This window comes from Nothoprocta perdicaria, unplaced genomic scaffold (assembly GCF_003342845.1).
Source record: "Nothoprocta perdicaria isolate Ctin4 unplaced genomic scaffold, notPer1 scaffold_143, whole genome shotgun sequence".
NCBI lineage: Eukaryota > Metazoa > Chordata > Aves > Tinamiformes > Tinamidae > Nothoprocta > Nothoprocta perdicaria.
The window spans coordinates 1008985-1035345 of NW_020454572.1; the positions used below are offsets into that span (position 1 = coordinate 1008985).

General features: G+C 51.6%; 1 protein-coding gene across 1 annotated transcript in view; it reads left to right on the top strand.

Annotated features, from left to right (window-relative positions):
- The first annotated feature begins 12842 nt into the window (after positions 1-12842).
- HYDIN (HYDIN, axonemal central pair apparatus protein) overlaps positions 12843-26361 on the top strand; it is a 120990-nt gene continuing 107471 nt past the window's right edge. The window contains exons 1-5 of the mRNA XM_026034340.1: positions 12843-12962; positions 14076-14201; positions 15966-16085; positions 19377-19511; positions 23938-24137. Coding sequence (XP_025890125.1) covers positions 12843-12962; positions 14076-14201; positions 15966-16085; positions 19377-19511; positions 23938-24137 — 701 coding nt within the window. The remainder of the gene's footprint in view (positions 12963-14075; positions 14202-15965; positions 16086-19376; positions 19512-23937; positions 24138-26361) is intronic.

A 26361-nucleotide genomic window follows, 5' to 3' on the forward strand; every position in this document is an offset into this window, starting at 1 on the left:
TTAAGAATGCACCAAGTGTCCATGTTTCAGAATGAGAAACCAGTGACTCCAGTTCCTGCTCATGGGGCCTCTGGTGGCTCTTTAGCAAATGTTCCCCATCTCTTTGGCAAAAGACTTCTAGGTGCAAATACCTGACTAATAGGGCAATGCAGAAGTCCCTTTTTTAAGTAAAAGTGGAACTGCCTTGGGACTCGTGTGTGTGTGTCCAGACTTGGAGCAGCCTGGAGGCAGTGTGAGAACGTGGGCCCTGTGGAGGCGACGTAGCAGCGAGGCCCCGTGCTGCTCTGCTCGTCCCTTGGGCTTGTGCCTTGGCCGCCGTTGTGGCCRGGACGGTGCTTGTGGATGGTCCTCGGCACCTCGCTGAGGGGCTGCAGCAACCTGGGCCAGCTGGCTGGGCRCCTGGCTGCTCTTCCTTCAGTGCTTTGCATGTGATGAGCCAAGCAAGCCATGGCATTSCCACCACTGCTCTGGGTGCCCCACGGTGCTTGGCAGCTGCTGTAATTGCTGTAGCTGGGCCAGGTACTCCTGTGAGCTCAGACTGAGATCACAGAATCACAGAATGGTTRAGRTTGGAAGGGACCTCTAGAGATCATCTAGTCCAGCCTTCCTGCTCCAGCAGGGACACCTGGAGCACGGGGCACAGGGTGGCACCCAGGCGGGTTTGGAAGATCTCCAGAGAAGGAGACTCCACAACCTCCCTGGGCAGCCTGTGCCAGGGCTCTGGCACCCTCAYAATAAAGAAGTTCTTCSTCACATGCAGATGGAACTGCCTGGGTTTCAACTTGCACCGATTGCCCCKTGTCCTGTCACTGGCCACCACTGAGAAGAGCTTGGCCCCTTCCTCCCTACATTCCCCCTTCATGTTCTTATACATGTTAATCAGATCCCCGCTCAGCCTTCTCTTCTCCAGGCTAAACAGGCCCAACTCACTCAGTCTCTCCTCATACGAGAAGTGTTCCAGTCCCTTAATCATCTTAATCATCATATGTGTGTCATGGGCCRGTCCCACTTGCAGTGGTTTGTTTCTTTCTCATCTCTCTCCTATGCTTCCAATCACAGATGCAGCTTTTGGCGCTGGCAAGTGCCCTGTGGGCGAGGTGGCAACCTGCTTGGACTGAGGCATTGGTCCTGTCAAGCCAGGAGCCAAGGGGATCTGTCCCATGGRCTCTGGACCAGTCTGGTCCCAAACAGGCTGCCAAGTGATTCTGGGGGCTGCAAACACCAGTCAAGCTGCTCTGCATCAGGTTAAGCAAGTGATTTTTTGCCTTGGTCTGGTGGAGAAGCCAAGAGAGGACATTGAGTAGTGCGCTCCTGGGAGCGAGCATCGGTGGTCCTGCTGAGATAATATGGTCTTAAGTGGGATGCTGAACAGTGYTCATCTTCCCAGAAGCTGAGTCTCCTGGGATTCCTGGTGCTTTGCCTAGTCTGGCTGTCCCTCTTCTTACCCTGGAAGAGGGCCTGGAGCCGGGATGTGTCCTCTCCTCTTCAGGCCTGGTATCGCTCTCTCCCCTCTGCAGGAGAGGAGGAAAGGAGAAGTCCTTTGCACCTAGGTGCTCATAGGGCTTCTGCCTTTTAGGGGATGGAGAGGGGCTGGTTCCCACCCTCCCCAACCTGTGCTGCCCCAGGTGGGATGGGGAGACCTGTTAGCCAGGAACAGGAGTTGTGTGAGAAGCAAGGGACACCCTGGCCCAACAGCTTGTCATCAGCATCACAACTTTCAGATGRGGTTTTAGCTCCCAGGAGAAAAATGTGGCCAAGGCAGTCACAGTGAAGGTAACTTCAACCCTCAGAAAAGTGGGGTTTTTTTGGTGGATGGTTTTGTTGGTTTTGAGCCATTGGGTGACTGTGTATGTGATCAGTGCCTGTGTCTGAGAAACCAAGAGGTACCATATCAATGAGTGCTGTGGGCAGAAAATCTATTCCTTACATTACATGTATAGGTTATAGGCTGTRTAGGTGCACAGCTAATGTAAGAGTATGGAAAACATAGGCTTTGGAARTCCTAATTTAGAGAAGAGTGAGGAGAGGAGTGCTTGAAAGTGAGATGGAAAGTAAGCAAAAAGTGAGGAAACAAAATGCATTTCCAGCATAGTGTTAGAAGGGGGAAAGGGAGCCCAAGGGGATACTTTGTGTATCAGAGTCTGTGCTACTAAAAAGTTAATGTTCCTTCTTGCAATGTGGGATTATATTGCTCAAAAAAAGGCAAATAGGAGAAACGTGGCTAAAAGGAGATGACTTTTTTCCCCCCTCAAGAAAAAAACCAAAACATATAGAGGATCCTGGGCAGTAATTTGGGACTTTACTAAGTGGCAAATGGGTAAGTAAATGTAATTCCCCTTCAGCARGAAATATTTTTGCCTCTGGGAAATGAGGGCTGTGGTCAGAAGGGCCCACGTGCTAGGGTGGTTCCTCTGTGGGATAGAGCTGCTGTTGCTGGGTGCTCCTGCCTGTGTCACTAGTGGCTCTGCGTGCTTGGAGCTGCCTGCGCCAGCGCGGCCRCCGCTTCCCTGCTCACCGTGTCCTTGTCTTTGCCTTTGCAGCTCTGCGTTCCCTGCARGACACCAAGTAGGAACGTTTATTCYGCGTTTGCAACTGAGTTAGTGCACTGTCGATGGCAGGAGAGGTTCAGCCCTGACATCCCTGGCTCAGACCCACGTGGGAGCTCCAGCTCGGGGGCTCGTAAGCTCCACAGTACCTGTGTGATCCAACGCGGAGCAGGGCAGGGGACGGCGGGTGCTGCCTGGCAGGGCTCCCCACCTGCAGCACAGGGCTCCCCACACTGCAGCAAGGGAGAGGTTAATAATGCGACACGGCTGTCTCTGGCCCTCATCTTCTGCTTGTTTGTTTCTGCAGGATAAAAAGCTGTGTAAACACCGTATTCCCAGGGGCCGGGGAGAGGATTCTCAGCCCTGTAGAGCAGCTCCTCGCATGGGCAAGCGCAGTTATCTGCACCTCTGAAGGGACCGTGGCCAAGTGTTCGTTTGGCCAAACCCTACTAGGATGGCTRAGGAAGGGTGGCTTGTGTGAAGGGTTGAGGGAGCAGGGTGGGAAGGGAGAGGGTGGGTTGGCTACACACAAGGGTTGCTCTCGTGGAATAGCAAGGGTCTCTGCTGTCCAAGGCAGAGAAATGTGAGGTGTGAGAAATCAAATTGCTYTTCAGACCCACTGGTTTAGCAATGAGGGAGAAAACAAGAAACCTGGCTGGAAATTTGCCCTTTGAGCCCAAATTGCAAGCAGCCGAGGGCGAGTCGGCAATGACTGCTCCAAGCTGAAATTCATGGGGAAAGTAAGATGTAAAAGACCAACATCTGGAGCCTGGTTCTTGGAGGGTGTTAACAAAGGAAGAGGAGATGGGCTGGTTAACTCCTGTGGGAGCAGAGGGCAGAGGTGGGAATGGGCCTTGTCCTGGGAATGAGGAGAAGGCAGTGGGGATGGAGAGATGGGTCAGGAGGCAAACCCTGCATCTCGCCTGAGTGCAGAGCTCTGAGCCTCCTGAGGTGGTAGCCTCAGTTTGAGCTCCCTTTCCGAAAGTGCCTGTCGGTCTCCTGGCTCAGCTCCTCTGCAGACTCGCTGCGTGCTCCATGCAGCTCCTCCTCTGCTCTGCTGGCAAAGGGAGGTCCCTTGCTGGAAACTTTCCAGCTCCAAGGCCAGTGGAAACCCCGGGCTAGGTCCAGAAGTGCAGGTCTTCGTGTGCTGCTGGGTATCCTGAGCTCTGTGGACAGCTATTGATTTTTTAGTTGCAGGTCTCTGCTGCTTAAAATGAGCAGCTTGGCCGGGTTGATGGGGCTGCTGCCTGGAACCGTAAGAAACCATATCCTGATGAAGAAGCTGTGGGACAAGTTGGCCAGGAACCCTGCTCAGCTGCCMGCGCTGGAGCTCGGTCTGGGTGTCGGTGTCAGCTTGTGGTGGCACCGTCCCCTGTGCTCTAGTGCGAACTGTGCCTTCCTTTCCCTCAAAGTCCCTGTCAGCTAGAAAGAAAACTAAGTAGGCTGCAGTGTTTACCTTCCCTGCCCTCAAAAATTAAGCAGCTCTGACAGAATGTGTGTGTTTTGCAAAACGCCAGAGCTCCCCAAGGGCTTTGTGTGCAAAAAGCGAGAGAATTGGGTAAAGCAGCATTTTGCAGAGAGTGTGGAGTTGCCTTCTCCCCCGCCTCATCACCAGGGGCTCTGCAGCTCCCCTTCCCCAGCCGGGGCTCTCTGATCCCTTGCTTCCTGCAAGGGTTTTTTGCTCTTGTCAGGCTGCCTTAAGGACAGGATGACTGTGGGTTTTTTGTAAGTGGGACCCATGCTGAAGAGGGGGCTCCCTCTAGTGCCAGGTGGTGCAGGAAGGATGGAGAACCTGCCCGAGCCAGGTGTGTGGAGCAGAGCCCTCCTCCTGCTGCTGCTTTCTAGCCTAGGTGCTTAAAACTAACTCTTGCAGCCCACCTTGGTGTGGTGCCACCCAAGGATGGCCTCTTAAATTCCGTATTTGCAGTGATGAATTGTGCTGCAGAGTGTGCTCGCCTAGGTGCCTTCTGCTCAACGGGCTCGACTGAATCCATCCCGATACTCCAGGGCTGCCAGCAGCAGATGGAGATGGGCCTGCAGCAGAGGTATGGGGGTCATGCTGCAGAGACACTCGGGTGCTGTCCTGGATTAGCAGCCCTGGCTTCTCCTGGGCTTTGCTTGCTTGGCTGCATGAGCATCCGCACAGCTGCACCTCTGCTCCCAAGGTGACACTGTGGCTTTTAGTTGTGGCAAAGTATCTGCAGTCCTGTGTAGGAGCCTGGAAATGGATCTGAAGGAGAAAAAGGCTTTAAAGGATGTTGCATAGGAAATACTTGGTATATTTGGTTTTTTTTCCAGATGTGAGAGACATTTGGCATGTTTGAGCTCCTCTGCCTCCTATTGCACTGTTAACTCTGCTTTACTCTGAAATGAAACTGCAAAGGAAGGAAAATAACCCTGGAAGGAAAAAGGAAGGAAAAATAGAGCTTTAGCTCTAACATCTGTGAAACCTTGACAGGTAACAGTCTTAATCCAGATGAGGAAATACAGTTGGAAACACAGTATATGCCTCTTGGCATCCACCTCGTGAAGTGAGGATGAATAAACTGACCTTCATCTGCTGAGCTGAGGTTGGTGGAAGGAGAATGCTGATAGGGAAGAGCTGCAGCTCATGTTTTACACTGGTAACCTGATCAGAACCCTGCGTTTCCCTCTGATAATTAGTGCTGTACTCATCTCTGTAGCAGCTGTGAAAGCATAAGGAAAAATGGAATCAGCCCACGGGTACGTGGAACTCCTTGGTCGGAGCATGGGGAGGCGAGGAGGAACCCATCTCTTTAGGCTGAACGCTGCTCGTTTTGGCAGCCCAGACTTTGCAGTGCTATGGCATTTGTCCAAGGTTCAGATTAAGATGTCCAGGACTGACTGGCGCTGGGATCCTGCTAGTGCTCGCTGTGAAGCAGGGGCTGATGTCCAGGTGCCTGATTTGGAAGCAGGCTGCTTTGCTGTCTTATGCAGCACCACTTTTCCACTGTGACCTTGTCAGTTGGTTGCAGTTGTGTTTTCCTAGCTGCAGATGCATCCCTGGTGTTAAAGTGAACCCAAGGGACCCAAGCAAAGCTTGGCAAGGATTGAGCTGGCCTTAACCCCCTCGTGGCACCTACCATGAGTGCCCTGAGCAAGACCCACAGGTGGAGGGTGTCTGTGTGAGTGGTCACAGCTGTGGGGCTCAGAGTGTGGGTGATGTGAASAAGGTCTGGGTTCACAGCAGGGCTTGGGGCTGTGCACGTAAGAAGATTCTGCTGACGGGACAGAACTTGATTCTTCTGCARTGTTTGCCAGGGTCAGAGCTGCCTCCCTGAGAGCTGCTGGGTCGTCTGGGCTGTCTGGTGCCTCAGAGGGCCTTGCTGAGGACATGCTGAGAGGTGCGAGAGGCCGATACAAGCAGGTGAGCTGCTTGGACCAGGGCCCTCCTGGCCCCTTCCAGGGCAGCACCAGCACGTGTTGCACTGGGGCATGGTTTTTAGRACAGAGCGGTGTCACTGGTATCTGCAGGTGGCGTATGGCATTTTTTGTGTCTTGGACAAGACCCAGAAATGCTCAGGGTTCTGCTGTGGAGGTCCTTGGGGAAGCTTTCCTACATGCTGGGCATGGTCCTTATTTTCCCTTTCTCTTCCCTGAGCTTCCTGAGCAGTCGGGAGCCGGTGCACACGGAGCGGGACAAGGCTGCGATTGGTGCCGCGGGGCCGGGTCCGGCCGGAGCRCKGCCGAGTCGGGGCCATGGGGCCGGGTCCGGCCGGAGCGYGGCCGAGTCGGGGCCATTGGCCGTTGTGTCCCGCAGCCACCACCTCCTCCCCCGGTGTCCCGCCGAGTCGGGGCCGTCACCGTCGGCCATCGCGTCCGTCACGGTTGGCCATCGCGTGCCGCAGCCGCCGCCTCTTCCCGCGGCGCCCCGCGTTGCCATGGAGCTGGCGGCCGCCTACAGGCCCCGCTGCTGTGGGGAGGAAGCGTCCGGCCGCCTGCGCGGGGGCCTTCGCCAGTAAGTGCGGCCCCCAAAGCGCACGGGAGGGCTCTGAGGCCTTGGCGTGGGCTTGGGAGAGGGTCCCCATGGGCCCGGGGCCCGTGTCGCTCTTCAGGGAYACGCAGGGGCTGTGGGTGTTGGGGGCGTCTTGCAGCTTGTAGCCACGGAGGGCTACAAGGAAATGAATGAGAAGGGGAGGCTCAATGCAAGCTGCAGAGCCTCAAGAGCAGAAATCAGGCTCTAGGAGGGAGGAGAAGAGGAAAATAGAGGTGTAAATATCACAGTATCACAGCTGTGGCWTCTGCTGTGGACCCACGAAGAGCTTGGTCGTCTTGCTGGCAGCTGAGAGCTGAAGTTTATTAAAAGAAATAACAGGAAAGCGTAGATCAAGAACCCCAATTAATCATCTTGGCTGTGGCAGGGCTTTTGTAATAAATGGCAGGATGACAGCCCTGACGAGATAAAATACTTAGGGCCTGGGATGCAGAGGTGACAGGCAAGGCGTCCTGGGGAGCGCGGCTTGATTTAGAAGGCACCCAGACACAGAGTGGGCTGGAGGGGCATGGGGTTAGTCCTGGAAACGTTGCCTCTCCTCTCCCGACCTCCTGGAGGATGCTGTTTGTATGGTAATTTTAGCTAAGCGGGTGATTTCTGAGCAAGAAATGTGAGCTTGCTCCTGCAGCCTGAATGGGTATGGGGTGAGATAATTTAGCAGTGCAGAACTGCTCCGTAGCATCCTGATCCCCAGATTTAACAAATACCCTGTCTTGCTGTTCCAGCAGAGTGTAATAGAAAGGCAAATTAAGCAATTACTCCAGAGAGGTGGTTTATCTTTGAGAAAGGAGGAAAGTGAGGATTTATTTGTGTAGAGAAATAAGATTCAGCTACCAGCCTGCCCTTCTGCAAGGGAAGCTGGATGTGAGGCTCTCCGATGCAGATACTTGGCTGTTATATTCCCCAACCATTAAGTTTGGAGGAGGGAGGTGGGCAGTTAGTGTCAGAGGTTGGTGCTGGCGCTTCCACRTGGATCATGTGGCACCTCCGCACCAGCCTCCTGGCCCAGCAGCAGCTGCAGAACCTCTAATCGGCGTCAAATTAGGCTTCTCTATGAACCCCCTTTTCATGTCTGTAACGTCTCCTGAGACATTTGCTACTTGTCCCTTATTTCCTGTCTTCCTCAGCATATTGTGAGGCAGCAGAGTGCTGTTAGGTTTGCTCTCCAGGGAAAAGGTGGTGCATAGATGCACAAAGGGATTTGGATGCCTTAGGGCCACATTTCAGTGCTTGAACCTGCTTCTCCCCAGCACAGTTTTTGCCCTGTTTATGGGCAACTGGAGGGTCCTGATGTGCCTCTGAGTCCTCTGAATTTCCCAGCTCCTGACACAACAGGGCAGCTTGTATTTCTGCCTTGTGCCCATGGCTCTGAGCAAATATTTAGGCTGGATTACCCCGACCTATCTCGGGATACCCAGATAGTGCCCAGCGCTTGCTGTCCCTGCGAGGAGGTGTGAAGGTATTTCTAGGGTAGCTCGTGGCCAGAGGTGTCACCAGCGACACAGCAGCTCTTGCTCAGACCCTTGTTTGCCTAATTGGAGCACGTACAAGTGTTGCAGGTGAGCCACGAGACAAATCTTCCTTGTCCTCTTTGGAGAAGACCCTGGTCTGGTGTCTGCTGCTGCATCACATAAGGGAGCATCTTTAGTGAAAAGGTTGCCTAGGTGGCCAAGATGAGTGAGTAGAGGCCACCAGCCAGGGCTCCTCTCATTCCACAGCATCCCATGCTGGTCTGTAGCTCCGGCTTTTTTTTCCTCACTCGTTTKTTCAACCCCTTTTGCCCTGCTGAACTTGAGTGTCTACCTTGGGGCTTCAACCCAGGCTCTGTGCTTGGGCTAAGCTTTGAAGCTGGCTCTCTGCCTGGCACGGATCAGAACAKGGGCACCTTGCTGGGAATGAGAACCTTTCCTATTCTTTATGCATCTGAGATGAAGGAGCATGAGGTGAGGCCTGTGCAAGTGCATCTCAGGCCAAGCACGTGAGGCTTGATGGGTCTCATCTTGCTGCTTGTCTCAAGTTCAGCTCTCTGAAATAGTGAATAGTATAAGCCCTACCAGTTTCTTGTCCTTATGACAATGCCAGAGTGGTTTCTTGAGCAGATGAGGATACCTTGTCCAAGGCCAGCTCCTGCCCAGCTTTGTGGCTGGCTGAGAAGCCCAGCTCCTGCATGGGAGAGGTTTCAGAGCAAGTTTTGGCAAGCTAGCTGGCTCTTCCCTCGCTTGTTTTCAAGCCTCAAACTCTCCTGGGCTGCTGGTTTGCAGACTGAGGAGCCCCTGCGTCCTCCCCAGCAGATGTGATGGGGTTTGCCGGTGGCTGAGAGTCTCTTCAGGAGCTTTTGTTTACAGCAAATGTGCTGGAAACGCCGTGAGTTTCCTGGCAGCCAAGAGGCTCCTGTGAAGCTGGCTCCCCTTGCCTGCTATGGGGTGTGTGTGCGTRCAGTTAATTGGAGCCAGCCTAACGAAGGGGCCTCCACCAGGTGCAAGGACAGAGGACACCCCAGCGGTGCCGTTGGAGCTGCAGTGACAGGGCTGTTTGCCAGCTCTGCCTCTCGCAGCCGTGCGCTCCGGGTCCTCCCTGGGCGAGTAAACGAGAAATTAGCTCCGTGCTTTGTGAGTCAGCGCGGAAATGATTTCTTYAAGAAATGAGTAGCTTGTCTGCAGTAACTAAGTGGATTTATCTGAAGTTGCTGGAACGTCAGCAAATGCCACTTTGAGGCGGTCTCGCTGATACTGCTGCAGTCACTTGTCGCAGAGCAAGTTGTTTAAGGAACAGRCTGCGGTGATGGACAAGGCTGTCACGGGATCGCTGGGGCCCGAAACCCCAGGAGCAGAGACCAAGTGAAGCCATTGCAGTGGCTCGCTGTGAAGGCCCAAGGTAGAGGACATCTGTACTGYGGGCTACAGCTGAAGAACCTCACCAAAACCAGAAACTGCTTGAGCAGAAATCTGTTCCCTTGTTGTGAAGCTGGTTAAGATAGTGAGTGCCCGTTTTGTTTTTAACTGGGTTAATGAGCCTTTCTTTTGGCATGACTTAGTGCTCAGGTCCCCACTGTAGAGCAGGGGGCCTCACCAGCAGAGGCACTAGCTGCCTTGGGCTACCACTGAGCTCTCGCAAACGACCTCTCTTCCCCCCTGAGGACCCTGGGCTTCATCTGTGTGCAAAGCTGCTGTTCTGCCTGGCAAAGGGCTACCAGGCAGTCAAGGAGACCGGGCAGCTGAGGAGGACTCTGAGCAGCTCTGCCTGAGAACCATCCGTTGCCTTCCAGGTTCCACCGTTGGAAGCTGCAGCTCTGTGTCCGTTACTACTGACGGGGCTCTGTGGTCAAGCCAACAGTTCCCTGCTTTTCCTGTCCCTCCAGGCTGTCTGGGGCCTGTGGACGTTCAGGAGGCAGGAGGGTGGACGCAATGCAGTGAATTGTCTTGGAGGAGGCCACGTTCCCTGTCCTAAGGTAGCCCAACTCTAGGGCAGGAGGGGAGAGCTTTGCTGTCAGGAAGGACAGCAGGGAATGGAGCAGCTGTGAGATGCTTGGCAGGGTTTGATAGTGTACCTGCTCTTGGGGCAAGGTATGGGAGGGTTTTACTAGCTCTGAACTGGCTCCTGGACCTCCCAGAGAGGTTAGGCCAAGCTGTAGATGTTGGAGTAAGGGGAGAAGGCTTGAGGTCGGTTGTCTGTTACCTGCTGCTGTGCCCTTAGTGCTCTGCCACATCTGGGCTTCCCGAGGCATGGCAGGAGCTTCTGTTCCAACTCAGGGCAGTTTCCTCTGTTGTTTGTGTAGGTCTCCTYGGTTGTCTTGAGCCACCATGTACACAGTGGCTTCCACTTGTGCTCTGGAGGCCGAGCAGAAGTGTCAGAGCTGCACATGCCCCAAGCCTGTAGCAGAAGATGCCACCCCTCCTTACGTTTCTGGGGTGGGTAGAGGGACTATGTGAGGTGACTCAGGGAAGAAAGCCCCCAACTGTGCTGGAGATGCTGCCTCACACTCACTCTTTGCCCTGTTTTGCTCGGTGTCCCCAGGGAGATGTAGCTGACTCCTTAGTTCTGCTCCTTCCTGCCTCAGCAGTGAGGAGCAGCCTCAGGAAGCWGGAGCAAAGCTGGAGCCCCGAGGCTGTGAATGTGTCTTAGGCAAAGCTGGAGGGCTGGGAAGCTGCTGCGCAGGGATGGGGGTGGAGAGGGCCGTGATGAACAGGGTTAATCTCAAGTGAAGCAAAATTACAGGAAGAAAATTGGAACAAATAATCCAGTTATTCTCCAGGCCCAATAATAAACTGCTGAAATCCAGATTAATGTTGTACCATGCCTATAAGGTTTCTCTCTCTCAAAAAAGTATTTCTAGCTTTAAAATTTCAGCTGTGCTGTAGCATGTTGTGGGTTTTGCAGGATGGTGCTCTRTTCTGTTAAGTTGCCTTGCCCAGGAGCACAGGGAAACAGCCACTGTGTGCAGCTCCTTGTGCTGCTCGAGTCAAAGCCTGAGTCCTCATCTTGGCTTTTCCTGCCAGTGTAACGGGCCCTGGGCCACAAGTGGACACTAAGCTACAGCTGGTRGAGGACTAAAGGTTTGAGCTGATGCCCTTGCTTGGAGGATACGTGTAAAATGTGAGGGGAGGGAAATGAGCAGCTTTTATGGATCTTGTGTCTTTCTCTGTTGTAGAGTGAGTCCCTGGGGAAAGAAGCATGGAAGAGCTGCAGGCAGGGAGGGGAATCACGTCCCCGTGTTTTACTGAGTACCAGCATTTGAGAATTTGGCGTCAAGTCAGTGATCCATCCAATCTCAGAAGATGACTGGGCAAGCCCAGCTTTTTCTTGCTCCAGTTGTGCAAGAAGAGGGATAAAAACCTAGTCTGAACTAGTGCTCAGTAAACACTGTGCTTGTTTGTTTGATCTTCCCCCTGTTCCAGGCCCACTTTGGAGTCCTCTTCCTGCCCTGTTCCACATGCCATCTCGGTGACATCTCAGTTGAAGACAGGAGGGTGCTCAGGGGGATGAGGTGCCTGCCCCTTTTTGATGGCGGATGCTGGAGAAGCACCATTAGGAAAAGGGCTTAGAGAAGGTCCTGTGTTCACATACATTGCATTTATTTCCGAGCTAATTGCTTATGTTCTTCTTTGAATGGTTTTATGCTCTTCTGTGGTAGCCTCAGTGATGCCTTTAGGGAGCCTTGAGTTTAGGCGCTAGTAAGTAAAAACTAGGACCTGACTTTTCTATGGGGAAATGCTCTTGGGCACTGAGGTAGTTTCATGCCTGGAAGGAACCCTATTTGCTGAATCATTTTTATAAYTTACAACAACCAGATTAGCCTTGGGGAAACCATAGTTCCTCATCAGAATATTCTCTACGGTCTCTATACTCTGTTAGTTACAAGCATCACGAGCCCACTTGCTCAAGGGATGCAGACTTGGCTCGYGAAGTTGGGCAAGTGGCCTGGTTTTGTTGAACCTCAGAGCTGCAGCGACGTCCAGGTCCAAGGCTGTGGATAATACTGAGTGCCTAGGACCTGACCGGGGATATATTTGACCAGTTCTCTCCTTGGCACAAAATGAAGTGGCTAAGCGACACACTCAGTGCTGTCTGCCCACCCAAAAACTTTTCAGGAGCAAGAAGGGCAGTCTTCAATAGTCATAGTGGTTTGGTCAACTGTTCCCATGCCGATTCAGTGGTCTTCCCAGAAACCTCCATCTTGGGCTGGGAGAGGCAAGGTGTCTTGCGAGAGCTGCTGACTAGGAKGAACCTGGCTGCTGTTGAGGGTGTGCATGGCACAGGACTACAGGCTGCCTCCGTAGCTTGGGAGAGGACCTTCTCGGTCCCCCATGTCAGGAAGGTGGAGTCTTCAGAATAGTRTGAACCTCTTGGGAACTGCTGCTTGGTTTTCTTTCCAGCCACAAGCGCAGATGAGAAGAGAGCAGGGTCAGTTATTGATGGGGATAGCTAAGCACGTGCCAAGTCTTCCTGTGCTCTTCCACTTAAGGGAAGTTAGATATCTCCTCATGTTCCCCTCCCTGTTAYGACCTTACCAGTACCACTGGCCTGGACTTTTTGCTCTCCTCTTGTACGTGGGATGGTTTGTGTCTGCACGGAAGAGCTGTGTGCACAGAGCCTGGTATTGGGACCAGCCAAAGAAAGGGGAAATGCTCCTGATCAGGCCCTTTGATCTGTACCATGATCCACCTGCAGTGTAGATGTAATTTGTGGCGTGTGTCTGGCACTGAGACTTCAGCTCGAGTTTCCTTGTGGATTTTACAAGCCCCCAAATCCTCCTGGATTTTTTATTCCAGGAAACCTGACCGATGGCCGCCAGCAACCTCCACCCATCTGTGGCATCCTCCAAGACATCCCATGGATTTCAGAGCAAAGTGGTGGCACCTCGTAATCCCAAGCTGGTCAAAGAGGCAGAAAAGTCTGTAACTGTAAGTATGTGCTGTGCCTTACCTCACGTTAGGGCTGGCAGTCCCCAGCATGTCCCTCCTSTGCCTTTCTCCTCGTGTCTAGCAGCACTACCACACTAGACTTCACCTTCCCCTCTGGTTGCTGGCCCCTTTCTGATGGAGGTGGCTGTTCTGGTGCCACAGGGGATGGATTGTGTGCTGCTCTAAGGTGAAGTCCACGGTCTTGGCTCCCAAGGCAGCCACAGGCAAATTAAAATGATGTGCTGGATGTTGCACTGAATAGCTGAAAGACCAACACATGCTTCCTTCCATCCCATCTGCTGTGTAGACAGTAACATCTTCATCATGTTGGTGTATTTGCCAGTGCTGCTCTGACCATATCTCATAGCAGCAGGATATGAGGTGGGCTGCTTGAACTGCCCTAAGATGGAAGGAGCAAGGTCCAAGATAGGTCTCCAAACCAGTCATTTTATACTCTCACATGCTGTGCAGATCCAGCCTTGGRAGCAGTGATGGAATCGGGGCAGTCTCTCGTCCCCGTTGCCACCTGTCCCTTTTGMCTGGAGCTGGCTTTGACTGAAGGTGACCCAGCACTAAGCCTTGGTCAAGGAGCTATYGCTCTGTGAAGGAAACTGTGGGGCCACCCCGGAGAGACTGTGAGCACTTACTAAAAGTGAGATGATTAACACTTGGACCTCTTCTTCTGCACCTCCCTCTCAGCTTTCCTGTGACTCACCCAGCAGTGATGGCCCCACATGCAGCTCCCTTGTCCCCGTTGTACAACACTGGAGCGGGGCGATTTCTCACACTGCTGCTGCCCTGCAAAGGTCACCAGCTCAATGCAGCCAAACTCGAGAGGAAGCAAATGCCCAAAGAGCAGCAAGCTCCATTCATGTCAGATCGAATCAGGAAGGAGACACAAATAGGCTAGAGCCTCTCCGTTAGAGCTTGTGTGTTCTGCTCTATATAATTAATTTACTGCCATTAAATATTTCATCAGGTAACTTAGAGGACTTCCAGGACTAGCCTAGTGGCTGTGATCACAAATTATTCATCGGTGGCGCTTTGACAAGAGGGAGTCTTTCCTAACACAGGCCTTGACGTAGCTCATGCTGGGAGTGTTTTGCCTTTCAGCTCACTCCCTCTGCCTTCCTGAAGGAGATGTCCCTCACCACAGAGCAGAGGCTGGCTGGCACTCATGAGATGAGGCGGCCCCGCATCATCCAGCTTCTGGACATGAGTGAGACTTCGCATCAGAAGGTAGCGCTTTCCCCTGCCCTCTTTTCTTGCTGTTTGATGTGATGTTTAGAGTGAGCACGTGTGACGGTCTTGTCTTCAGCTTCTCTGGATACCTCCCTGACCAGGACAGAGCTCTGGAACGGGCTGCCCAGGGAGGTTGTGGAGTCTCCTTCTCTGGACGTCTTCCAAACCCGCCTGGATGCAGCCTGTGCCCCGTGCTCTGGRTGTCCCTGCTGGAGCAGTGGGTTGGACTAGATGATCTCTAGAGGTGCCTTCCAACCTCAGCCATTCTGGGATTCTGTGACCTGGCACTGTTGGCCTTTCACACTACTGGCAGTGGTGGCTCTCCCACCTTCTTCCCGCCTTGTTCTGGGGGCAGAGGCAAAACTCCCACCTTGCCAGGGAGCTGAAGGGCAGCTGTGAGCTGCGTTAAGCTGCTAGTAAAAGTATATTTAAAATTCTGCTAAAATCRGTGGGTTTTGCTAAAGCAGAGTGGGAAGGGAGGATGGGACGGCACAAGGGCTTACCCTGCTGCTCTCCTGTGCTTCCTCTGAAATGGCCCCCTCTTCTCTTGCTTTGGTATAGTCACTGTCATGCTTAGGGCCCCCTCTTGCCACTGGGGCCTTTGAAGAAAGAGGGCTGTGGGCCACGTGGCAATTTCTTAAGGCATTTCCAAAGCCACAGCTTCACTGGTGCTGCAGGCAAAAYGAACGTGGGGACCATTGAGGGCTGCTAGATCTGCAGGGTGCTGTAACACGTAGCAGGGAACACCTCCCTGAAGGAGTGCAGGGATGTGCTTTAGTTAGATGGATGTTTAGTCAGATGGATGTTTAAAGCTGCTTTAAGGACTTAAGGGACCTTAAGGGCTCTTAAAGGACTGCTGAGCCCAAAGGGGGGATTTGAGGTTAATGCTGCTGCAGAGAGCCTGGAAGGCATCAGGCTTGTGCACAGGTACCTGGCAGTGGGCTGCAGCCACAGGCTTCAGCCTGACCAGGACTTCCCGGGATCATGGAAGGTCGTTGGAATCTCGGTGGCATGGGAGATCTGCTTGTCTTTGTCCTGAGAACACCGGACATCTGGAAAAGAGGAAAAGCAGGAGGCGTTTTCTCAATCTAATGCTTCTCTCTTGCTAGAGCTGTAACCCATTGCTTTGYGTGGCTGCGTGTGTTTTGAGATGTGCTGCTGCAGCACTATTAAATAAAACAACTGAAATGGAATGGAAAAAGGCATTTCTCCCTCCAATTTAAAGTTCGTGGAGGAAGAAGATGCCAAGTCTAGTTGTTGAGATAYGAGTTGAACTAGCTGAACATCCGATATTCACTTCTTTCTTCCCTTATGCTGCTTGCCTTCCTTCTTGCAGTCATGTTCTGTGCCAGCTAATCTCCATGTTTCATACTTCAAGAAAAATAAATTAAGGACCAGTTTCAGAGTAAATCTCTTACCCAGTTTATCTWTTAGTACCCCAAAGATGTTCTTGTATTTCAGTTGTCCATGGCTTCTCACAGCCCTTCTGGTAAGTATTTTAGAGCTGCATGTCTGCATTAGCCTAGAGTTGAGCTTGAGATGGATTCTGCTTCTCTTTCCAGAGATGCTTGGCCAAGCTGCTGCTTAGCCTGAGCCTGCTTAGTGGGGCCTGCTAGCTCTTGTTCAGCTCMACACAAGTGACCTGCAGTTTATGTGGTAGTCTGGGCAGAGCTACACCCCAAGMGGCTGCATCTCGCTGGATTCTCAGTCACGCTCATCCTCCCAGCAGCTGACCTCTCTGCTGTGTGTCCCGCTTTCCAGTTCTCAGCGCTCGACCTCGAGCAGAGCTTGTTCCAGCCGTTCCCCTCGGAGGTGGTGTTTCAGAACTACGTCCCCTGCGAGGTCTACGAAGTGCCGCTGGTTCTGAGGAACAACGACAAGGTGAGCGAGGCCAGCATCGCATTGGAGAGCAGCACAGCGCAGCCAGCCGCCTGCTGTGGGACAGGACACCGGGATAAAAATCTCCCCACCTTGCTCTGGAAAGAGAGGGGAAACCCTTCCAGGTCGCTGAGSGGAGTTGCCCTTTGATTTCTCCCATGCGTTGGTGGAATCTGTCCCAAAGGGGCTTTTCCTGTTGAGCACCTTTCCCCTTGAAAAGGCTTGAGGGGAGAGCTGGCAGTGGGGGGCTTGTGTGCTGCCTCTCTATGCTGTCACTTGTCACCGAGCATTGGCATGGACAGGGATTGATTCTTCTCTCTGCTAAAATAATCTTGAATTAGTGACATTACCTCCCAAGAAAAGGGGATTTGAGTCAGCTGGGCGAATGGGCTGATACAACAAAAGGGATGGGAGGCCTTTAGGATCCGCTTTAGGTTCCTTCTAAGCTTAATTCAGTTCTGGTTAGGGCTTCTCAAAGACCCTGTGGCTCTTTCTCTTCCCTGTAGAGAGCCACAGCTCTGCAGAGCACTGTGCTCTTCAAGGTCTCTGCCTTTACGTGGAATAACGTAGCAATCATTGAGATTCCCCAATAAAGTTGAGAAGGGAGAAGTTGAAACATGTCAGCAGTTTTGTTCCAGCGCCAAGAGGAAAATGGAGATCTTTTGAATTTCAGCAGGGGAAACATTTGCTCAAATGAGGCATGTGCCAAGAGCAAGCTGGTGGGAAAAGACAGGAGMGAGGGAAGGAGACAAGATAAAAAGCGCTCTGGGAGACAGTATTGAGCACCCAAGGGTTTTGCTTGACATGCAGTAATAAGTATACTGGAAGCAGAGAAGGTCAGCATGGAAAACAAGAGGGATGTAAGAAGTGATCAGATTCTGTGCTGTAATGAAAAAGCTTRTAGGTAATTGAATGCAAGATGTATGCAGGAGAAGAGGACTAGAGGGAAACTGGGGGAAGTGAACAGGAGGGGGGTGAAAGTAACCCCTTCCATAGCTACCTGCAGGGGAAAATAAGCAGATGGACCAAGTTGTCAGGGAATATTGCAGGTGGAAGGAAAATGAGAAATCAAGTACACCCTGAGATAAGAGGTTTTGACAGGGATGAGGTTGAAAATGGGTAGCACTTGGGCAGGGAAGGATGCAGACGTGGTCCCTCCTGTTATTCTCGGTGCTGCTCCATCCGTGGCTGGGGTTTAGCAGGGGCACATAGAGAAGATGCAGCGTGATTTCCCACGGGGTATCTGCCATGTGCTCTGCAGTGTGAGCTGGGCAAGTCAGCTGATATCTTCTTTCCCAGCCAAACATGTCTCAATCCCTGTTTCTCAGCTCCCTTTCCACYAAGTCCTCTGGCTCTTAGGCACTGTTATCCCTGCAGCACTTGCAGATGCCAGTCTTTGCTCCCAGCCAACAGGAAAACGATTAATTTGTCCTGTTTATGCTTCCTCACCTGGAAAAGAACATCCGCATCAAGATATCTGCTGTTCCCAGTACAAAATAATCAACTTGCACAGCTGCACCTTGGGATTCTGCAAGCGGGAGGCCATGTAGGAAGCGTCCATCTCCCTCCAACCTCACAAATAAATTAAGTCTTATGATTTAAGACCTTAGCCATTGGACAGCACAGGTTTAGGCACTGGTGTAAGGCAAGGATAATCCTAAGGAAGAACTTTGTTGTATTTTAGTGCATAGGATAGAGATGGGAAATCCAAGAATGGGTTTTGCATTTTAGTTTGGGGGCTTTTGGTAGCATCCTGGAGAGAAGTTCTCTCTTAGGCCATAAAGTTCACTGGGTTCCCTGGTTTCTTTTGGATGATATTCGGCAGCCTGAGCTTGTCTGCTCTGTATAAATCCAGCTAACAGAGTATTCCAGATGGAGCCTGCATCACCATTTGAATAGAGACGTGATTCAGTCTATACTTATTGCTCTTATTTGCGTGTTGGAAAAATTGCTTTTTCTCTGTATTCAGGCTGCTGCTGCTTCCATCACGCTCCTGGGGGTTGTTTTGGGAGGCTTCTCCTGGAGGTCTTGGGGGATTGGCAGTGTCCTTCCCTTCCCGGCCTCTCAGCAGCTGACACTTGTGTGCAGTGTGGGATTCTTCCTGCAACTCATTGTCCTGGGGTATTGCTGAGAGCAAAGGGCTTGCAAAGAGCCTGGCACTGCTGTGGGTTACCAGGCTGCTGAGTAAAAAAAATTCCCGAATTTCAGGATTTTTTTTTTCCTCAGGTCTCACATGGGTTCATCAATGAATGGGCTGTCTGCCAGGGAAACCGCCCGTGTGAGGTTTTCCCAGATGAGATTTGGTGCTCGGGAGCTGATACCCGGGTACCCCCAGAGCCCTGTTTGCTTCCTCTGTGTTTCCCAGTGTCCAGGGCTTGCTGCAAGATCCCCGCYGGGATTCCTGGGCACTGGGAGGAAAACTCAGGAAGCGGCTTTGGTGCTATGGCAGCTGCCTGGCTGTGATCACCCGGTGCCTCTGGAGAGCCCAGCCTGGCTCTTCCTAACAAATCCCTGCTCTGAGTCAGTACTAGGCGGGTACCTCAAAGCAGAAAAGACCTTCAAGCCCATAATGGATAGGCACAGCCCGGGGCGGGTAGGATGCAATGGCAGCCTGGCTTTTCATCACTTTGCCTGCTCGTCTTCTCCTCCCTTTCCTTTGTGGGCTGTCATGGTTCTTCTCTACTGCCTCTTTACAGGCCCTCCTTGAGGAGCTCTCAGCCAGCTCCYTCTCCCTGTTTTCTGGCTTGTCGTTTGCCTTGTTGCACTTGTTTGTATTCCCAGCATAGCCACGATGTCTGTTTTTTTTGCTGCTTGCCTCACCTGCTTGTCCCTGTAGTACATCAGCTTGTCTACCCCACGCAACCCCAGGACACAAAGTGAAATTTCCTCTGTGCCCCGGTGTAAAAAAAATGCTGCTTTGGCTTCAGATAATACATCCCCCCTCCAGAGGCACATCTGCATCTGTGTGCAGGCAGCAGCAAGTTGTCTGCAGGTGTCTGGGCTTGCTGAGCAAGTCACATGTTCCGTGACTACCCTCTTGGTGTGTTTTCTGATGGAGGTTCCCTTGCAGCACACCTGAGCTCTGATAGCCCCTGTCTTTGAGCTGTCCTGCTTGGGAAGGATGGATGCAAGTCCATCTTTGTGTGTTGCGTGCATATCCTTACAGGGATAAAAGTGCTTTGGGAAGATGCTTAAGGAAGCACTTTCCCTTGGGAAGGTTATCTCCTTGGTATGGACTAATGGTTTATTTGTTTCAACGAGGGTTGCATAACGGTTGTTTTGTCTTTCCTGCAGATTCCTCGGCTGGTGAAGGTCGTCTTGGAGAGTTCTCCTTATTTCAAGTTGATCAGCCCCAATGATGTGTGTCATAAGGTAGCACCTGGCATGCCCTCAACTTTCCGCATACTTTTCACTCCCGAGGAGAACAAGGTGAGGCTGTCAATCCCRAAATGTGGAATATGAACTTGCATGGCTGGATTCAGAAAGGGGATGTGGCWGTGATTTTGAGGAACTCTCCTAATTTCAGGAGATGCATTGTATATGGAACAGGGGGAATGCTTCCTCCATGGTCAGGATTATCTTGTTAGGCTCAAGGCTCTTACCTCTTTGAGGCTGTTTTTATCCTTCAACACTGGAGCAATTTAGTGCAATGGCTTTGGGGTAGGTCCTCCCCTGTCCATGGAAGAACCTCTGTAGATGTTGGTTTCTGGTCTTGCTTGCTGCGCGGGCATGGAATTACTCTGCTTGTTATAGCAATGGAAGTCTGTTTTTGACCTGTTACTTGAAGGACACGGATGATGTCTGAAGGAGGGTCACCACCATTGAYAACTGGCATCAGTTTAGCCTGTGTCACGTTTGGACACCCCTGCTTCATGAYCTTGGGCTCATTGCATCGTGGTGGCATCTGGTGCTGTTAGTCATTGCAGGGACCTGCCTGGCTCTGCCTTTTCTCCCCGAGGAAGTTGGGCCTTGGAGAAGGAAGAAGCACCCGGAGCAGTAGGGAAAAGACATGGAGGGCTGTAGGGAAGACGATTTAGCTGAGCTTCTACTCAACAGAAGAGGCCTSATCATGATATAAAATCCTCCAGGAACAAATAGAACTGGAGGTGGCTCTTCTTTCCCCATTAGGGGAGGCACTTGTGTGCCTCACCCYGGGCTCGGGAGCTCTCCGAGGCCTCTCCTCAGCAGGGTGCTGCAGCCCCCTTGGGAGACACCGGCCTGGAAGGGAAAAACCAACAGGCCCCATCTGGCCTGCTGTGGGGTAGAGGGGCACACGCTGTTCTTCCCGTGGCCTGTTCTTCACAGAGGTAACGCTAGGGGATGGCGTCAAGCCACCTGATCCTCCTCTGTGAGGAGGCAGGTGAAAGGCCTCTCTGGGAATGTGTTTTGCTGCTTGGTTTTCATTGTATTTAACTCAGGGAGCTGTTTGAGGTTGGGAAAGCCAGACTTAAAGAGGAAATGCCCCAAGGTTCCCAGCTCCMCACGCTTGTGGAATAATTTGTTCGTCTGGAGGGACTGAGAAATTATTAAACATTAATATGTAGAGTAAAAAAAAAAATTCTGTTGGCCTAGGGCAGTTCTCCCAACTACCCACGTGATAGGAGCTTCATCTCGTCGAGGTAGGCTTTGCAAAATATTCTGGTGCTATGAAAATATAATTTATTAACATTAATTAGGAAGTATTAATTTTGGTAGTGGAAGAAGCAACTAGGCCTTCCTGAAGGGTGAGGTGCTGCTGGTCAGGTTGAAAGGCAATAGAGCAACATATGGACATCCCAAACGGACGCAGGGAGAAACAACTCTCTTCTCACCCTGGAGAAGAATAACACCCAACACTTGTCCCTCATCTTGCTCCTTTGCCAACGAATGCAACCTTTGAGGTGGYGGTGGTTGAAATGCTGCGTGTGGTGGAGGCTTCCTTATAAACAAATGAGCCATTCCCTACGGGCTTGCAGCCATTTGGGAATGTGCTACATGACTGGGCAGCCAGTAAATAARTAGCTGGAAATAGCAGTAAATAAATAAACGTTTTTGTTGATTGGCACTTGCATGATAAATACGAAACGCTGGGCACCAGTTCCAGTTAGTTGCTGCTGCTGCTTCTGATGTTTGTGGTGTTGGTTTGTGGCTCCGGTTGTAGGGTGGGGGTGTTCCCGGGTGTCCTTGCATCAGGCCCTGCCACTCGCTGCCTAATTGGGAACACTCAGAGCTGCCTGGCAAGTAAACAGGCAGGATGGCTTGTGTTTATGTGCCTCCTTCAGATCTATTAATAGGTTCTCTTTAAGGGGAAAAAAGGAAGCAGGAGAAGTATAAAGCCCTAGCTTTATTATTTCAGCTTATTCTATTTGCCTCGCTCTTCTTGCCGTAGCACTTGGGCGATATCAGTTCAGTCACTCAGGTTTGCAAAATTCATTACTGATGCCCCGTGGAGCCGGAATTAATGCTCATTGATTAATATGAAATACGACAGGACAACGAGTTATTGCATTTCTGGAATGAGCTGCTTTAAAAGTCAGTGCAGCCCCGGCAGGAGGGTTCTGTAGTGTGCAGAAGCTCCTCCAAGGATGCTCTTGAGACAAGGGTCTTGCAGGGGGACGGGAGAAGGAGGCAAATGCCCTTGCCCCGAGTGAGCAGACGACCAATTTCAAGGCATGCTGTGAATGGGTTACTGGGGAAGCTGGAAAAGGGCTGCCCCGTGCTCATGTGAAGCTGCCTTCAAATGCCAGTGCTTCTCCTCTCTCACGTCCCTTATTTTCCAGCCTTTAGGGTATTACGGCTCCAGCAGAAAGCTTTCCCTGTTTGCCTTACTATATTATCTCCTGCTGAAAGACTTTTTTTTTTCCTTTGCATTTGCCTGCTGGAAATAACTTAATGAAGTATTTAGCATCAGTTATGCAGCTAAACCGACACCTCGGTGTTTCCAGGCATATCGAGCAGTTAGGTTGACACTGCCAGAAGGAAAACACGGGTTGGAGTTGGCAGAGAGTTTGCTGTAAAACAGCAGCCCCATGGGCCAAGCGGTTGCTTTGGTTTCTGCGAGTGCCAGCTCAGATGGGGACACTTGGAGGGGCCAAACTTGCACGTTCCTGCTCATCAGAGGTGGCCRGTGAGAGGTTGCATGAGGGTCCCAAAGCCACATGCTGGTAATGGGGACAGGAGGGTGGCCTGTGTTTGCCTTTGGAAGTGGCTTATACCTGGATGAGGAATTTATCTCTTGCACTCTTGGTCGTGTTGCTGTCGACCCTCAGGCTCTTCAGCAATGACTTGGGAAATGATTTCCTTTTTTTTTCCTGTTGAATATCTCCAATTGTAGATACTTTTTTTTTTTTATCCCTCTGATCTGAACTCCTCGTATCCATCTGTCTACCTTACATCTGGAAGGGTGAGATAAGGAAATACAGCCTGCCAAGGCTTAATAAGGCATGAGCCCTTCGATTGGATTTGCTGTGCCAGTGTTATAGTAGTGTGGCCAAAACAACAGGACAAAATAAGATCTATTCTGAAGCTGCATTAGCAAATGAAGGAAAATCTGAACATCGAAGCATCTGAGCATCAAGTACTCGAGTAACAGGTGCTTTAGATTCACGTGGGCTGCCCTTAGCTTTATTTGGGAGGGTTTAGGCTGCAAGACCAAGTATAAACTTGCAAATTCAGGAGGCTTGCTGAAGATGAAACGCCCTGCTGAAAGGGGAGGTTGAAACTGCAGGCAGCTCGGCCCAGCTCCCGCTTGGGTATTTTATCCTTCTATCTATCCAAAGCTCTTCCGAGCTGCCGGGGTGAGGGGGAATATTTGATCTGCATCTCGAAAAGGCTTCTTCTCTTTTCACGTCTTGGTGACGACATCTGTAACCGGGACCCAAGGCCCAGGTGGGCGCTGGGTTTGGTGCAGTCTGTGGGTGCTGTGCCTGTCGCCCCAGCTGTGTCCGGCCTCCCTCTGCCCAAGTGGCCCTTCCAGACTTGGGGGACGTAGCCCAGATTAGGTGGGACCCGCTGTGCAGAGGAATCTGAACACAGCTCTAGCCGGGGCTCTTTGCAGCTGTGTGTGCTTCCAAAGTCAGATCACTGTAATTTGTCTGAAGCAGCAACAAGGCAAATGAGTTAAGCGGCCGGAAAAAAGGGATCTGGATTGTGTGTGGGAGTGATAAAGTGCAGTTTCTTTATCGATTTGCCAGTAACAAAGCTCCAGGGAGAAAGGGCTCCTGGCCTTATCGCAGCAGCCTGACCCCTGGTTTCAGCAGAGGCGAGATGTTTGCAGCACGGCGGTGCTACCCCGCGTGCCCAGAGACCAAAGCAGGCTGCTCAATTCTGCATTAAAAGGATTCCTCGCTATCACCGTGCGCCAGGCAGGCAGCGTCCAGCTCTCCTGATTGAGGCCRTGGCTTGGAACAGCACATTTGGGTTGGAGGTGATGGGGATGCTTGGCYGGGTCCACGGGAAGGGGTAGCCAAACATCAGCAGCTGAGCGAGGCAGATGCCCCTAGGGCTGGGCTTAGCAGTGCAGCCCAGCTGAGCTCAGTGCTTTTAATGGTCTTACCTAGTGATCAAAGCAGGTTTGTGTTACTGCTCTAATCRCCTACATGAAAATATTCCCTTTTGCTGCTGCAGAAGCCTAGTCTCCGATTTCTGTCCCGTGGCTGCGTGAGGTCGCTTGTCCCAGGTGATGGGGTGATGCTGCCTGTGCAAGGCAAGAGGCCTGCCCAAGCCCTGTTGCTGGACGAAGAGGTCCCTGGTGTAAAAAAMCTGATACATTAGGTTATGGGAGTCCATAGGAGCAGCATTGAGCATATCGTCTTCCTCCTGCTGCCCCGGGGGCTGTGCTGGGCACGCTGTGCTGAGGCTGTTCCTTTCCCCTCAGGATTACTTCCACCAGGTCACCTGCATCACAGAACGGGAGAAGTTCATTGTGCCCATCCGAGCTATTGGTGCCCGAGCCATCCTGGACTTCCCTGACCAGCTGAGCTTCTCCATGTGCCCGGTGAAGCACCTCACCTCGAGAACGCTGCTGGTTCGCAACGTGGGCAACAGAGAGGCTCGCTACTGCGCCCGCACTCGGAGGTGAGGGAGCGCTGCGCCAAACACACGTGTGGCAACGCACAGTGTGACCCGAAGGCACCAAAGAACCAGGGCTGCTGTTTTGCAGCTGGTAACGGGCAGCAAATGTGGGGCTTTGCTCTCATTTACTGCCTTTTAAGCTTGATGCAGACTGCCTTAATGGCTGCTCTGGCTGTTAGCAGGGATCCATGTCTGCTTCCGTATGTGCTATGAGAAGCTGCTCGGCTCTACTGCTGAGCTCCCAAGGGAGACCTGTGCCTCTCAACCTGCATGGCCAAGAATTGGCCACTCAACAGTCCTGACAATGTGGCTAGGGACTCAGACCATGGCCCTACTCTGTAGGTTAATATATCAYTAGCTGGCTGCTCTCTTTGAGCTAATGTCTACACGGGTTTTCRTAAGAGGCATCTTCCCAGCTAATGTTAGGGGATTAATTTCCGGGGTGTCGAGTGTAACAGAGGCTGCATCGTTTATTAACAACAGAGGTGGGGAAGATTTGGCTTAATGTGCCCCTAATTCCTATAAATGACTTCAGTAATAGCACGATGATGATGATTAATTCTCATCGCAGAGCACTGAAAATTGTGCCAGGAGCTTTGGAAATGAATGAGTTATGCTCCCTGTCCTGGAGAGCTTACAGTGGAAATATGAGATGCATAATCAAGAGTTATGGCAAAGATGCAACGAGGAAGAAAATAGTGCCAGGCTTAAAGCCTTCAATTCAACAGAGCTTTAGTCTATTCCTGTTCATCGAAGAATTGAAACAGGTGTTTGTTAAATACGTGCTTAAGAATGTGTAAGAATGCAGTGTTGTGTTAGAGACTAAATTAATATTGCTTAGTAGCTTCTTTGTGTATGTACAAACACATACCTATGAGAGGAGGAGAGGAATTACTGGAGTCAAAGGGAGCTGGAGATTTGCTTGAGCGCTGTCAGCTGGCTCTGTCTTACAGATTTCTACTGTGTAGCTCTCTGAAATGCACCATTTCTTCATTAACACAGTTGATGCAGGTTTAGTTACTGCAGCTTCTGGTTTCAGGCCCAGACAAATTCATGTTCCTGCCCATTCCCRTGTCTGCTGTTGATGCCATGGCTTTATAGTCCCTTGCATTGCTCATATCACTCTTAGTTTTGTCCCTTCCCTGGCTTTCCTCTTCTGTGRCATCAAGCCTGAGCTCTATCTGCTTTAGTCTCTGGGGCATTTTCAGCCTACCTCTTCTCCCAGCCTTTCCTCTCAGTAAGTACTAGGAGCCCAGCTCTGACCTAGTCGCTTTGTGATTCAGTTCCTCACTCAGTAGCCATTTCCTGAAGGATTTCCATGTTTTCTGTTGTGCATTTCCCTCCAGGGAAGCACTCTCCAAACACATCCATAGGGCCACCTGAATTTCCTTATGCATTTCCCTCTGCTGAGCTTTGCCATGGTGCCCACCAGAGAGAAYGATGCCTCTTGACCTCTGGTGAAGAGCCCATGCTGCAGTCTGGCCTGAACCCGTCATCTCCTTGTGTCTGCCTGCCCATAGCCAGTTCTTATTGCATAGCTTGGTAATAAAAAATAATAATAGCAATAAATATAGAAACTTTCCCCCTGTCTCATTATGAAGGCAAGGTAATGAGTTTCTTCTTCGTGACATTCAGGAAAATAAATGTCATTGCAGTACACTTGAAAAGGGTGTCTGGAAGTGGATCTACGTGCAGCACTGCCTTGTTAGCTCTGTTTTTGATGTGGCAGGTGTTGTACTGTGCCATACTGCAGGCCTAGAGAGCAAACCTTGGAGAGGCACCTCTCTTTAGGAATGTTCCCACCAAGGTCTGAAAGTGTGGAAATTATCCTCCAAGGCACAGAGCTGACGATCTTCTGTATTCTTCCCCGTAACACTCATGTGCTGCTCCTGCCTTTGCCTCTTTTTCTTGCCTCTGATTTGCACATACAAGGATGAGGAGTTCAGGAACGAGTCCAGCTGCAGCTGGAACCTTTCTCCTCCTYGGACTTGGTTGCAGAGCAAGTGCTCTACAAGCAGTTTAGGAAGAAGTCGCAGAGTGTTCTGGTTTCTAGGTCTCTGCTCCCCTTCTCCCCAAAACACCTGTGAGCCTGTGTGAGCAGGCTGGTCAGATCCCCTCTCATACATCCCTGCATGCAGAAAAATGTTCTCCAAATGTCCTCATCACCCTTGCCAAGCAAAAGAGAGTCAAGGCCCTCTTTGGGAGCGCCTCAAGCCCCTTCAGCTCC